The sequence below is a fragment of the Peromyscus leucopus genome, chromosome 20 (genome assembly GCF_004664715.2).
Source record: "Peromyscus leucopus breed LL Stock chromosome 20, UCI_PerLeu_2.1, whole genome shotgun sequence".
Lineage (NCBI taxonomy): Eukaryota > Metazoa > Chordata > Mammalia > Rodentia > Cricetidae > Peromyscus > Peromyscus leucopus.
The window spans coordinates 6,136,036-6,150,155 of record NC_051080.1 but is presented as its reverse complement, the minus strand read 5'-3'; the positions used below and the strand labels follow the sequence as shown (position 1 = coordinate 6,150,155).

The 14,120-nt window shown below is 54.8% G+C and overlaps 1 protein-coding gene across 2 annotated transcripts in view; it reads right to left on the bottom strand.

The window, feature by feature from the left end:
• Nucleotides 1–14,120, bottom strand: part of Col2a1 (collagen type II alpha 1 chain) — a 29,656-nt gene that overhangs the window by 11,175 nt on the left and 4,361 nt on the right. For both annotated transcript variants that reach the window (XM_028891882.2, XM_037197402.1), the window contains 25 exons: nucleotides 13,024–13,040; nucleotides 12,615–12,647; nucleotides 12,491–12,523; nucleotides 12,337–12,390; nucleotides 12,096–12,197; nucleotides 11,065–11,142; nucleotides 10,374–10,418; nucleotides 10,220–10,273; nucleotides 9,797–9,850; nucleotides 9,060–9,113; nucleotides 8,709–8,762; nucleotides 8,522–8,575; nucleotides 8,188–8,232; nucleotides 7,613–7,666; nucleotides 4,878–4,922; nucleotides 4,401–4,454; nucleotides 2,783–2,881; nucleotides 2,445–2,489; nucleotides 2,239–2,337; nucleotides 2,018–2,071; nucleotides 1,536–1,643; nucleotides 1,124–1,177; nucleotides 943–1,041; nucleotides 767–820; nucleotides 190–288 (listed from right to left, as the gene is read on the bottom strand). In XM_028891882.2, the coding sequence (XP_028747715.1) occupies nucleotides 190–288; nucleotides 767–820; nucleotides 943–1,041; nucleotides 1,124–1,177; nucleotides 1,536–1,643; nucleotides 2,018–2,071; nucleotides 2,239–2,337; nucleotides 2,445–2,489; nucleotides 2,783–2,881; nucleotides 4,401–4,454; nucleotides 4,878–4,922; nucleotides 7,613–7,666; nucleotides 8,188–8,232; nucleotides 8,522–8,575; nucleotides 8,709–8,762; nucleotides 9,060–9,113; nucleotides 9,797–9,850; nucleotides 10,220–10,273; nucleotides 10,374–10,418; nucleotides 11,065–11,142; nucleotides 12,096–12,197; nucleotides 12,337–12,390; nucleotides 12,491–12,523; nucleotides 12,615–12,647; nucleotides 13,024–13,040 (1,541 nt within the window). The remainder of the gene's footprint in view (nucleotides 1–189; nucleotides 289–766; nucleotides 821–942; nucleotides 1,042–1,123; nucleotides 1,178–1,535; nucleotides 1,644–2,017; nucleotides 2,072–2,238; nucleotides 2,338–2,444; nucleotides 2,490–2,782; nucleotides 2,882–4,400; nucleotides 4,455–4,877; nucleotides 4,923–7,612; nucleotides 7,667–8,187; nucleotides 8,233–8,521; nucleotides 8,576–8,708; nucleotides 8,763–9,059; nucleotides 9,114–9,796; nucleotides 9,851–10,219; nucleotides 10,274–10,373; nucleotides 10,419–11,064; nucleotides 11,143–12,095; nucleotides 12,198–12,336; nucleotides 12,391–12,490; nucleotides 12,524–12,614; nucleotides 12,648–13,023; nucleotides 13,041–14,120) is intronic.

Below are 14,120 nucleotides of genomic sequence, written 5' to 3'. Positions count from 1 at the left end.
TAAGGTTCTAAGGCACACAAGTCTCCCCCAGGCCACATGCATCCCTGGGAGGACATGGAGGACAGGGCTGTCCATGACACTGAGAGCCCATTGGTCACCTGCCCTGGGTGGGCTCTGTTCAGAAAGCCGCCCCTTCTCCAGAGGATACAGAAGACGACAAAGGAGTTGGGAGAGCAGACTGTTACTTACGTTGGCACCTTTGGGGCCAGGGAAACCCATGACACCAGGCTGCCCACGAGCTCCCTGAGGACCAGGAGGTCCAGGGCGGCCGTCTTCACCAGGGACTCCCTGAAAGACAGGATGCAGTTCTCCAAACATAGTCCCTCTGATCATATGTCCCATCAATATCTCCTAAGTGCCTACTGTGTGACAGGTGTGGAAAGAAGTGCCAGCTGTGTGCATACATCTAGGGTTGGCCAACCCCCCCCATATGGACCTATCTACAGGAAGGTGCTCCTGCCTCAGAAGTCTCCCCTGAACCTCTAATCTTTGTTACCACTCCTCCTCCTAGAAGATGCTCAAATGCATTGTGTGTGCATGCGTGTATGCTTGTGAGTGTGTATGTGTACACATGCGTGTGATTTTCAGAGCTCACAGTACAGGTCATGCATGTCTGGCCGTAAAACCTTCCATCTATCTCTTACCCCATTCTCAAGATGTACAGAATCCTAGACTGCCTTCACCCAGACTCCCTTCTCCCCTCCCATCGTCTCCTGAATCATATCCCCTATTCTCCCAGGGACCTCACTCAGAGTGATTGACTTACAGAAGGACCAACTTTGCCTTGAGGACCAGCATCACCAGGACGACCTGTAAGACCCTTTGTTCGGGAGAGAGAGGAGATCAATATAAGTCAGGGGCAGACCCCCAAATCTCCCAATTCTAGCAGCACAGCTTGGATGATGTGGGTGGGAAGGCAGTGAGGGTCGCCTTCCTCCTTACCCGGGCTCCAGGAAGGCCAGGTTCTCCAGGACGACCCGGGTCACCATTGGCTCCCTTGGGACCAGCCAGGCCACTGGGCCCTCGCTCTCCAGGGGCACCCTACACCAGAGGAGACAAAGTCAGTGGAATGCTTCGTAGCCAGGGAAACGGGGAGAGACCAAGCCTCTCTTTCTCCACTCACCTTGGGACCTGCCAGACCATCTTGACCCGGGAAACCGCGGTTGCCAGGGGCACCCTAGCGAGAAGTAGGCAAGAGGCAGAAGGTGAGGATGGTTTCTCTCCACCACGCCTGGAAAGAGTCCCACCAGGCTCCAGGGGACCATCCCAGCCACCCCCAACCTGTACAGAATCTTTGGGTGCAAGACCCTGAGAGCCTATAACCTAACGTCTAGAACTTGTCCCCACCTCTCTAGGAAGAAGCTCAGTTTTATGCCCCCCTTGGGACAGGGGGCACAGACAGGCTAAGGATGCCTGTGTCCCTGGTGTTGGGTGGTGCAGAGAAGAGAACATTATCCAGAAAAGTCATGGGACATGGCCAAATCAGAGAGCCATGGGACCGGACTTGTAGACCTGGGATCTGCTTGCTTACTTACTCTTTCTCCAGGGGGGCCGATGGGCCCGGCACCGCCTGGCTCCCCTCGGGCGCCTCTTTTACCTTCTTCACCAGCAGGACCAGGGGCTCCCTGGGGCCCAGTAGGGCCCTGATGACAAACACAAGAGGAACGGAGTAAGGTTTTCACCTTGCCTTGGGAAAAGCACTGGCCTGGTGTTCAGAGGAAGTAGCTTTGGGGATATGTTTTTTTTTGGGGGGGTGGGTGGGCAAAGAGGGTCCAAACAGGATCAGCCACGGAGGAGCAGAAGCAGCCCAAGACAAGGAGATGGCTTGGACCTCGAGCTATTCAACCTGGGGGAGGAAGCCGTACCAGGGTCTCCTCAACCCTAGTTTGCTCTCCTCTCCAGGAACAACAGGAGAGGGCCTGGGATGGGGAATGGCTGGGGGCAGGGGGCAGTGGGGCATCAGGGCGATCTGTGGGGCTGAACCACAGTAAAGGCAGACTTGAGGGCAGATACTCACGGTTTCCCCCTTGGGGCCCTGTTCGCCTTTGAAGCCAGCAATGCCGGGCTCACCCTGAGTGAGAGAAAGAAGAATGCTCTCACTGTGTTCTCTCCCAAGAACCTGCCTATCTCCCCACCCTCCACCCCCCACCCCAGAAACGTACTGCAATGAGCCAGGGCAGGAGGGCACAGAACAGAGGGGCATGTGGGTAGGACGTGGGGATCATTTCAGGCTCTTACCATCTGGCCTTTGGGGCCCAGAGGACCAGTTGCACCTTGAGGACCAGGAGGGCCACGGGGCCCAGGGAAGCCAGGGGCGCCAGCAATTCCAGGAGCTCCCTGTCAGCGGCAGCGGGGGCATGAGCAGAAGAGAGAAATGTGAGGAGAGAGGATGAGGAGGACCTGAGCCACCCTGAGGATGCAGCCCAGGGGCAGACAATACTTACAGCAGATCCTTTAGCTCCGGGAATGCCGTCAGTTCCTGGGTTACCCTGGCGAGGAGATCATATTGCCACAGAATTAACAAGGAACCAACCCAACCATCCTGCCCACCAGGCCAGGCCACAATCTAGGGGTCGGGGACAAGGGCATTCAGCGGCATCGCTGCTGATATCTCATCAGGTGGACTATGGGCGGAGGGAGACAGGTCTAGGGGTCAGTGGGAGGAGCCTTGCCAGCATGAAGGTTTAGTGGTTGGGCCCCAGCACCCCTTCAAGGAACGCGTGCATGCCGGGCGGCCAAGGCCACAGATGTCGACCCTTCCACGCCAAAGAATGGAACTTACAGAAGCGCCTGCGGGTCCAGGGGACCCAGGATTGCCAGGCTCGCCACGAGGACCTTGAGCACCTTCAGGACCACGGGCACCAGTGGGGCCAGCTTCCCCCTGGAGAGAGAGGGGGAGAGACGGAGGGGTGAAGGGAGGGAGGGGCAGCAACCACTCAAGGAGACTCTTGCACGGGCTCATACACCTGCGATTGGGCAGGCGTGCGCACACAAGGGTCTCCCTTTTCTGTTCCCACCCGGCCAAACAGCATGATGAGATGACATCCTGCATCTCTCTGCCTTCCCCACTCTGCACCTCACCCCTGCCCTGTAGACCCCACACGGCTACACAGATGCCTGCTGGGTTCCTGCAACAGGCAGCTTGGTGGTCCTATCCCCCCCTGTCAGAGAAGCCTGGGTTAGTGGATGTGCCATCTTAGGGCCCTGGGATGATGGACAGGTGGGCAGTCCCTTTCCTGTCCCTTTGTGTTTTCTCTCTGCTGGAAGAACAGAAGCCCAGGGTGATTCCCAGGCTCTCAGGCTTCTGTTTCCTCCAGCATCTCGGCTCAGAAGTGGCTTCACTTCTGTCCGGCCTGGGCGATCAGAGCTGCTCCAGGCTTCGGCCTCGGCTTGTCTGAGGTGCCAGTAAGCCAGGGCAGAAGCAAGCTGGGACAGGCTCCCTGACTCTTCTTTCCTCTGAGTTAACTGGCAGGCCTCTCCGATATAAAAACTCTCTTTTTATTTTCTTTTGTTTTTTTTCCCTAAAAGTCACAGCTCGTTGCAATCTGGCTCTCTGGACTGGAGTCCCTGGGGGAAGGCTGCTGACCTGGAGAGAGGTCAGCACCTCCTCAGGTTTCTTCACACAGCATTCTTGCCTCACTTTGGTAATTATTATTTTCTAAAGGTCAGGCCCCCTCACCTTCCGCTGTCCCTCCTCACAATGGGTCTCCTTCACCCGGCTCCCAGAGGCCTCAGACACTGTCTGGTTGCCATGGAAACCCCCAGGAGTGGAAAAGCAACCTGATGCCAGTGTCACCGGGAGGCTCCTTATTCATTCCCAGGGACGTTCACACTGGAATCCCTCCTGGGCCACAGGGGCCTTCCCCTGAGCTGGCTGGCCTCCCACCGGCCTCTATTAATCCTTGGAAGAACCACATTAACAAGGGCCCAGAACCTTTTTCTACAGTGATGCAGAAAAAGGAAGGGGGTGGAGGGCATAGAACTGTCTCCTTCCTCTGTCCTCCCCTTCCCCTCAAGCTCCCTCGGGTATTTCAACTTTTGCACACCCCAGCCTCGGTTTCTTTCCCTTTTCAGCCCCTCCCAGGTCTTTTCCCACAAGTCTCTAGGCTTCCCTCTTTCTCTACAAGGTGGACTTCCAGTCTCTATCATCAGACCTTGCTCGCCCTCTCAGTGGGAGACTCTGGGAATACCCAGAGAGGCTAGGAGGCAGGGACCCCTTAAAAGGAAGGAGGTGTAGGAAGGGACCCTTAGCAAGAGCTATGGGAAGAGAGAGAGTGCCTCTGAGATTCTCAGTTTGACCAGCAGATCACACACACACACACACACACACACACACACACACACACGCACGCACGCACGCACGCACGCACGCACGCACGCACGCACGCGCACACACGTACCTTGGCGCCAGGAGCACCAGGGAAGCCAGGACCACCTGCAGGACCGATAGGACCCTGGAGAGAAGAGGGGGATGAAGAGTGAACACTGGATCTAGGCAGACTGTGTCCGGGACTCAGAGAGACACCCCATCTCACAACTCCTTCCCCCACTTGGATTGATTTTTGCTCTAGCCCGTTGTGGCTAGACGAAACTGTCCCGGCTGCTGTCCCCAGGGAACTTCAGAGGGATACTTTGCTTGGCCTGGCAAGTTTCTGAGTCTACATGTCATAAGGAGCCACATGGCTTTGACCTTTGACCTCTCCTCTCCGGAGAGACTGCTGAGGGCAGCTGGGGAAGTAGGCTGCATTCAGTGTTTCCAATACTCTCAAGGGACGGGCCACCGCCTTCCTGATGTACAGCAGCCACCCCATCGGACTACAGGGCTGCTCCTAGGGCTACACAGCTACTGTCACCTGCTAGGGAGGAGGAGGACTTACCGGAGGTCCAGCAGGGCCCGGCTGGCCGTCGTTGCCCCGGGCACCCTGTGTCCAAGAAAAAAGGAGCTAATGTAAGAGGTGCCCACAGATCCAGCTGTGCCCGCTGTAGCCCACCTTCACATAAAGCGTGGGAACATGGTGTTGGAGTGCCCCAGGCTGAGCATAAGCAAGCGGTGTGTCTGCAGCAGGGACCCCCTGTGGGATGTCTGCATGAGAGGGTGAACCGAGGCTAGCGGGGGTGGGGGTGGGGGTGGGGGGTGGGCGTTGCTCTCGTGGGTAATGACGCTTGGGCAACTTCCCACATAGCCCTGTCACTTCTAAAACCTCAGTTAGGTCCCAAGTATTCCTGACTTTAAGCTGAATTATCCTTCAGAAAGCCAGTGAACCGGGCGGGCCAAAGGAAAACGGCAGAGACAAGCGGCCACTTGCCTGTGTGCGCAGGCTGGGTTCAGGTTAAGGCAAAGCCTCCTCTCCGTGAATTCACAGGTAACCTCTGGTCCCTCCCAGACAACTGCTGTTCAGGACAGCAGGCATACCCCCAGGATGCTTCTTCCTGGCCTAGGGACCTACTCCATGATGAGGACAGGCCACCAGATAAACGAGCTCTTATTTCTCAGAGGGACTTGGCTTTGCCAAGCACTCAAGGCCATTCCTTCTCTACAGGACTTGTGCTTTCAGAGTCCACTAGTTTGTGGTGAAAACCTCAAAGATTCTCAAGTGCCTATGAAGAGTTCGACCCTAACTCCGGGAGCCATTACATGGGGTACAACCAGGCCTAGGACCTGGCAGGGGACCCAGAAGGCTAAGGCAGTGGTCCTCAACCTTCCTAATGTTGCGACCGTTTAGGACAGTTCCTCATCTGGGGGTGATGCCTCCCACCATAGACTTATTTCCATTGCTGTTTCGTAACTGCAGTTTTGCTGCTGTTATGAATCATAATGTAAATACTTTTAGAGAGGTTTGTTGGGGGGTCATGAGCCACAGGTTGAGAACCAGCCGGCTAAGGGGAGCCTTCCTGCAAGTCCCTGTCTCTCCTCCGATGCACGAGGGAGGGATGCACTGTGGGACTCAGTCTCCTTCCTGGTGTGGGCCGGCTCTCCTCTCGGAGCCTCCAGCCTGGCAGCCAGGGGTAGGCGTCAAGAAAGCAAGATTCGGTGGAAGAAATGGCAGAGGGGACACAGACTCTGCTCCCTGGCTCTTCCTGGCTGATCCAACTGCTCTGGAAAACTGTTTCTGGGGGAACCCCAGAGTAGCGCCCCTCAGGAGTCAGTCAGTCAGCCAGGCCTGCAGGCACACCGAGGCTCAGGAGGTCTCTGGGAGACCTCCGACAGAAACCAAGGCAGAGGGAGGAGGGCCACAAAAGGCCTCAGCACAACGCAGAGAATGTTCTAAGCCGAATTTCATAATTGCGCTGCCAACATGACCGTTATGTGGACAAGAACCACCAAAGAGAACCAAGACCCAGGACCTGCTGTGTCTAGTAAGGAAGAAAGCTAATGTGAGAGGCAGCGGGCTGTCTTCACCTCTTCACGAGGGAGCCACTCCAGCTGTGAGGCTCATGAGAAGCCCCAGGCCAGGGCTCCCCCACTCTGCAGAAGCAGCAGGCCGAGAGCCTCCTTCGCCTCACACAAAATGACCCTGGGGCGACGTCCTTGAGCAGCTCTGGTTGACAGTTCACAGACCTGCTACTGAGGGGCGCTTCCGTCACCCAGATGCATGCTCTAGAAAGCAGCAGCACAGAGGGAAGCCCTGTCTATTGCATGTTGGCTTTGCTCATAATTTGTTTCATTTGCCCAGCAAGGACCTAGGAGGAGGGGCCTCTGAGCTTGGTTGGCTGGGGCGCAGACCAACAGAAAACCGTAATCTTTCTTAAACAGGGCTTTCATCACATCACTCGCCTGACCAGGCACCTACAAGGCCTCTCTATTGCCTGGGGATCCAAGCTACGTGCCTTCATCTGGCACCTCTGCCCTCCACATTGCCTGCCAGTCCCCTGGCTCATGGTTTCCCACAGCAGAGTCTGGGTCCTCGGTGCACAATCGGTTTATTCTTTCTAGGCCTCAATCCCCTCTTCTCTAGATGAGAAGAACAGATCCTACCTCGCAGGATGAGGGGAAGATTAGACAAAGCAAAGCATGCCAGGTCCTAAACCAAGGTGGAGCCACCAAGTGGAGGCCACCGGTGTCGTATCACGACACCACTCGGGGCAGCATCAAGTGTGGAGGTTCCTGTGAGCCAAGGCTAGCCTCTTTTCTCTCGTCCTAGGGTACTGTCATCCCCATCAAGAGGAAGTGCAGCGTCGATAGCCATCACTGTCTGAGCCTGTTCCCGAACTCTAACTGCACGGATTGGGAAGAGGCTGCTGAAGGACCTGACCTGAAGAATCCAGATGGTGGAAGAGAACCTTACTCTTACACCCCACAATCCTGTAGGGCTCCCCTCCTTCCGCCCTGCAGCCCCGCCCCACCTGAAGCTCGAGAGTGGCAAGACTCAGGATGGAAACGTCTGGAATGACGATGCCCCCTCTACCTCACCACGTTGGGTGGTCTTTGCTAGGTGAGAAAGGCCTCATGGTATTGCCCGACCTGGCCTTGAACTTGTGATGCTCCTGCCTCAGCTTCACAGGCACGAGGATCACAGGTATGTAGCCCCTAGCCCAGCTTATCCCAGAGGTGTTTTGAGAGTCTATAAAGGGTTGAAACATAGGGTGGCAACGGGCTTTGGGGGTCACTCACAGCAGCACCAGCAGGGCCAGTCCGTCCTCTCTCACCAGGCAGGCCTCGGGGACCCTGCAACCAACACAGTGCAAGCAGACGTTGGCATAATGGTGGATGGTGGGTGACTTCTGCAGGAGGGCCCTTCCCGCCCACGGTGGCCCGGAAGCAAAGGGGAGCAACCCTGGTGGACTGTCTCGCCCCGAGGTCCTGCTCCCAGGGCACAGCAGAGCACGGTTTCCTCCAGGCAGACCCATGTGTATCCCTGTTACTGCCTGTGGAGCTCATTTTTTGCACCAGATGACATTGAAGACAGATTTAAAAACAAACAAACAAACAAACAAACAAACAAAAAACCACTGAAACATATTCTAGGTGTGTCTGACAGTTCCTATCTCAAGGAAGTACAGGGACGTGAAATTCTGAACAACCTGTCTATTGCATGTTGGCTTTGCTCGTAATCAGATCAACCCGCACAGCCAGCTATCTGCACGCACGCCTGAAGGGATGCTGTAGTTTGCGATGTGGCCCTCTGACGGCTGTTAGGGGAATCTTAAGAGCATATGGTGACTTTCCCACGGGCGGCTCATACTCACCATTGGACCCGGGGAACCGTTCTCACCGGGGGAACCGCTCTCACCCTGGGAAAAGAGACATTCAGGGTCAATGTTTGGAGTCCTAGCATTCAGAAGCTTCCTAGGTAGGTCATTGAAAGATCTGGTGGTTCAATGAGGGTAGAGACATGCCAGTTTCAATTCCAAGAGAGACAATCCTCCCTATCTCCAAGGCCTGCTGTTCATCTACCGAGATGTAGACTTGGGTGTTCCCAACTATGCTCTAACTCCTTAAACTCATCAGCATCTCCTTGACCAGACAGAGAGCCTCCTCCTGTCCTTTGTCACAATCCCTGTGCGTTTCCTGGTTCTTTACCTTCACACCTGGAGCACCAGCTTCTCCCTTAGCACCATCGAGGCCTGGGTAACCCTGGGAAACAAGAGGAAGCTTCCATCACACATCTGGGAACCCACACAGGAAATAATGTGCACACCCCAAAATGATTCCTCTCCTCCAGGTAGCCCCTGCTTTCCAACACCCTTACCCAATCCATGATACTTACTCTGTGACCTTTGACACCAGGAAGGCCTGGGGTTCCGGGGAATCCACGAGCACCCTGCAATGCAAAGCGGAGATACTCAGGGGAAAGAAAAAAATTGGGTGATGGCTGCTGTTGGCTGCCGGAGAGCCTACAGATCCAGCTCACGCAGGCAAAAGAAGCAGGCATCCAGACATCTCCACAGCTCCCTCAGCCAAACCCAGACCATCACCTTGTGCTCACACAGAAATGATCGCCAGCTTGAAGGCAGGACATACAAAGGACCCGTTAGTGCCCAATTTTACACGGAGCTAATCAAGCTAAGGGTGTGTATGGTCTAAGGAGAGACACTGGAAATGCAAGATGGAGCTTTACCTGAGGGCCAGGAAGGCCTCTTTCCCCCGCTTTTCCAGGTTTCCCAGCTTCACCCTGAATAGAAAGAGAGGGGTCTCATTTTCCTTGGCAGGTCCCATAAGCAGGATTGGTGTGCTCCAGAACCACCCACTCGATGGCTGTGCATCCGCCTACCTGCCCATCTTGACCACCTCCTATAGACGCCCCCTCCCTGAAAGCCTCTCCTGGGTCATGATTTATTCTTTGGCAAGTTCCTCAGAAGTTTGCCGCCCTCCCCAGAGCTCGGTGGGCTGGCCTGTATGCCCTGACCTGGAGAGGCTTTACTGTACGGTGCCAGCCCTAAAAAGAGCTCAAGAAGGCGAGTTCCTGTCTCCACTGTTTTTCATCCTCTGTAGACATCTTGGCTCGGGCTGAGCTTCCCTACCTCATTAACAATTGAGATGATGCTGGGGTGTTTGTGGAACGTGTCTGTCTTTGTTTTTCTACTCTACAGCTTTGTGCCTTGTGTTTTCCTTCCCTTTCTCTGATTTCTCAGTTTCCTTTCCTGAAGTTAATGATGTTTTAATTATTCTCCTTCTCATCAGATCTAAAACAGTCCCCAGAGACCTCGCAAGCTACATTGCAAGTGGCGTGTGGGTGGTAGACAGCCGGAATTTAGGACTGGCCGGCCTTGTTCCCCGGGAAGCCTCTCCACCCCGAAGCCTCAAGCCTCGGCACACACTCTCCCTGGGATATGGGGCCTTCTCGGGTCTACTCACGTCATCACCAGGTTTTCCAGCAGGGCCTGGAGGACCACGGGGACCCATGGGACCCTACAAATAGAGAATTGAAGAGACGGTTGGAAGGGAAATACAATGGACAAAATGCGGGATGGTGGTTTGGGGAGCTAGTTATCCAACGAGGGAGAAAAGCAAAAAGGTCAGAGCAAAATGGTCAAGGGGATCATGGTGGGAGAAAGTGGCAGTGTGGGCTAGTGACCCCCGGAAGGGGAAGTGTCATCGTGGAGTTCCTGCCATACTGGTTCTCTGGAAGAGTGTTCCATAGCTAGGGAGGAACAGCTGAGTTTTCTATGGCCCTCCAGTCGTGGGGAAGAGCCGGTAGAGCCTAGAAGCGGACAGTGTATCTTGGGTCTGCAGACTGTCCCTAGAAGTTCCTGGGAGAGGGTAGCCTATGGTACTCACAGAGACGCCAGGCTCGCCAGGTTCACCAGGAGTGCCTTGAAATCCTTGAGGGCCCTAGAAGGGAAAGCAATGACACCGTGTTGACCCCCTAAACTGCTGTCGAAGCCTGATGAGCATCTGACATGCCACCAAGAGGAAAAGAATGAACACTTACAGGGGCACCGGCCGGGCCTGGGGGTCCTCGAGGTCCCATGGGGCCCTGCATCGGAACAGAAAACGGGAGACTTACTGGGCCTGCGGTACCATCAGCTTCAGGGTTCCACCATCTACTAGTCAGCAGCCAGACAAAGGACAAGTAGATACGGAGGCGTGGGGTGGGGTGGGGGACAAGGGGCCTCCAGTGGCTGCTCCCTCTTCTTTCCCACTCCCCACTCAACCCCCTATTTTTTTTTTTTTTCATAGGCACCATTTGGACCAAGGAGCTGGCCTTGCTCTCTCCTGGATGGCAGCCATGTTTACTAAAGTCTGAATTTCATTTAGCATGGGCCAAGCCAGCGCTGCAGGGTGAGATTTCCTGCTGGAAGCCTTGTGGATGCCGGGAGAACAGTAGCTGCTGTCTGGGCTCCTCGGTTCTCCTTCCAAGAGTAATAGCAACTGGCCGCCTAATCCATCAGCTCCATGCATCTCTCCATCCTCATTCTTCCTTCTCACCCTGGAGCTTCATTCAAACCGGCACCCATCACCGTTAAAAACCAAACTCCTCGGGCTCTAACTAAATGAGAGGCTTTGCGTAGCGGATGGAGATGCGATGCTCCCAACCAACCGTGATCTACAAGGCAGAGGTTGCTGGGACTCTGGCTTTCCTAAGGATGACCCTCTGGGGTAGCTAAGGACCGCTGTCTCACCATTGGACCCTGCATCACCCCCATCTGGGCGCCGCCAGCTTTCTCGTCGAATCCTCCAGCCATCTGAGCCGCAAAGTTCTGCAAACCAATGCAACAGTGTTAGGAGGCGGAGGGGCCCTGGGTCCTCCTTCCTGCTCGCCAGGGAGCTTTATGTGGAAAGAGAGAGAATTCTACCTCATCTCTAGTGAGTAGAGACTGGCTGGGTATTGATCAGAACTACCAAAGGGACCACTGACCAAGTTTGGGGAATGTGTTCTTGCGACAGTGGCGGAATCACTTCCCTGGGGGAATCAAGTGCTATTTGTAATAGTCCCAGTCCCTCACGCTCTGCTTTGTAACCTTTTTGCCCTCTAAAATGTTACATAAATAAAGTATCACTTTCAAAAGGCGTTCTTTGTTCTCCCAAATGGGTGATGCCTGGCAAAGGCCTGAGGTCTGGTCTTGAAATATTTCAGGAAGGGTTGGTTGTAGTAGGTGTCTGTGAACCCACTTCAGTTGAAGAATTTAAAACATAGCAGACCTCCAAATGGCACACGTACAAAAGCCGGGCAGTCCTATAATTTGTTGGCTGGTGTGATTCCAAACACGACAGTCGCCACACACCTCCACTCAGTGGGGCTCTTTCATGAGAATGAATAGTCGCTTGGAATGTACTTGGCAAGGACCACGGACAAATGTCTTCCAAGGACAGTGGTCACCGCTCTTCCAGAGAAATACAAGTGCCCAGTCATTTTTTTTCCCACACCCCTACACCCACTCCCAAGACTCAACCGCACGATGGGGTGCCAGGAAGCCAGGTAGCTGAAGGCCTTCTTTACAGAAACCCAGTGAGGAGAAAAGCCAGCCTTTAGCCCCATAGCCTCAAGCTTCCTATGTGATTCCACTCAATTACAGGCCCGAGGCAAAGCCTATGAACAGGCTATGTACACACGGCTGGCAGTCCTGGGGCCCGTCAGGTAAGTGAAAGTAGCAATTTAGAAGCCGCTGTTCTGGAGAGCCAGCCCAGAGAAAGGAGAAATAAGGACACTTACTCCAGTAAGGCCAGGGGGGCCAGGGGGGCCTGGAGGGCCAGGGGGACCAGGATTTCCAGGGGTACCAGGCTCTCCATCTCGGCCACGAGGTCCAAGTGCACCCTTGCCAGGAAGAGAAAAAGGCATCCGTGAAGCAACACTTCCTTGGGAGCCCCCTGCCCTGCCCCAGGCGGCTCTCGGGGGGCGATCCGGCCTTCAGAGGACCCAGGGAACACACAAGTCAAGTTTTGTCCATACTTACCTTTTCTCCCTTTTCACCACGGTCACCTCTGGGTCCTTGTTCACCAGCAGGTCCCTGAAGGTGGGGGGCATGGTGGCATGACATGAGGCTAGAGGCCACCGTGGCTCAGTTGCAGTAAGGGAAGAATAGAGCAAGGGACCCTTCCCTTTCTTACCTGAGGGCCAGGGGGTCCTCTGGGTCCTACGATCTGTGGAAGAGAGAACCACAGGCCTGTTGGTTAGAGGGACCTATGTAGGACAACAGGTACGTGGGTTGTGGAGGGGATAATTGATACTTACATCCTTGATGTCTCCAGGTTCTCCTTTCTGGCCCTGCAACATGAAACATCGACAGGAGTAAGCTGAGCGGAGCCAATTTGCCCCAACACGAAAACCCCACCCGGGGCCGCCCTAGCCCCACACTCGCGGTGTGTCCCCTAGACTGACATCTTCTGAGGTCTAAAGAAGAGGCCCAGGCCAGATTAGCATCTCAGTGCTTCTGGAAAAGAGCATGGGGAAGCAAAACACGGAGCCACCGAAATGGCCCAGTGGCCAAAAGCTCTTGTGGCACCAGCCTGGTGGTCTATGGTGGGAGGAGAGAAGCGACCCCTCAGGGTCATCCCCTCCCCCCTCACACACACGCACCATAGCACAGGTGCGTCCGCACTCACACCTCACGTGGGAGGAAGTTAAACACAGTGTGCCTTACCTTTGGCCCTAGTTGCCCTGCAAGGGAGAAAAGAGAAGAAGATGAGACAGGGACCATTTCTTGTCATTCAAACTCTCTTTGGAGGATCAAACAAAGTAAGGGACCACAAACCAAGGAAGGAAGCAGGTTCCTCTGTGGCTCCCCCCCCCCATCCCTCTGTTGGGGAGGAGGGGGTTGTTAGGATCACAGAGCCCTTTTGTCACTGAGGACTCACAGGAATGGAAGTGTCTCTAACCTTGTTAGTCAGAAAGCATGCATAGTGTACAGGAGTGGTTGGTTGTGAGCGGGAAAGAGGCAACCAGGAGGCAAAGCAAAAAAAGACCCACAAGTCAGGCAAGCATCCCAACCCACACCCTCCCGAAGAAGAGTTATGAGCCGAGGAAGCCTTACATTAGCGTGGAGTCTCCTTGAAGCAAGCACAAAAAAGAGCAGGACAAAGATGTTAGGGAGAGTATTGCAGCCAGAGCTATCCCAAACTCATAAGCCCCTCCCCCACCACAGCAGCAAAGGCCTATGGGCCATCAACACTGCACTGGTATGGGGGCCCTCAGACACCGAGAGTGTCCGAAATCTGCACCATACCAGGCATCAGTGTTGGGGAGGTATTCAGGAAAGGCAACTTCTCGATTCCTGTTCAACTCTCCTCTCTGTAGGAGAGGACAAGGAGCCATGGGTGAGGCTCCTGCTTGTGTCCCACCTTCCCTGGAGGGAGATGGGACACTGTGTGAGTGCTGGGAAGCGGTCACCTGTATTCATGGCAGCACTGGTTTTAGCTGGGAGTTAAAAACTGTCACCTGCATAAGGGAACATGGCCACCCTTTCAGCTCCCAGAGCCCAGCCATCCCTTCAGCTCCTCTGCTTCTTAAATGGTGGTCAACACCAAGAGGAGGTCAATACGCAGAGGGAATATCACCATTGTATTCTACCCCCAAAGTAGAGTACAGTGTCCTCTGCTCTGTCTCCCTGCTCCCTGACAGAGGTTTCTCCGCATTAACGGCCATGTCCTTGAAGGTTTTCTATAGAGAGGACAAGATATGGGTGACAGAAGATGAATTAACTCGTGCTGTAGCTAGACAGAGCCTGATTTCCACTGTGTG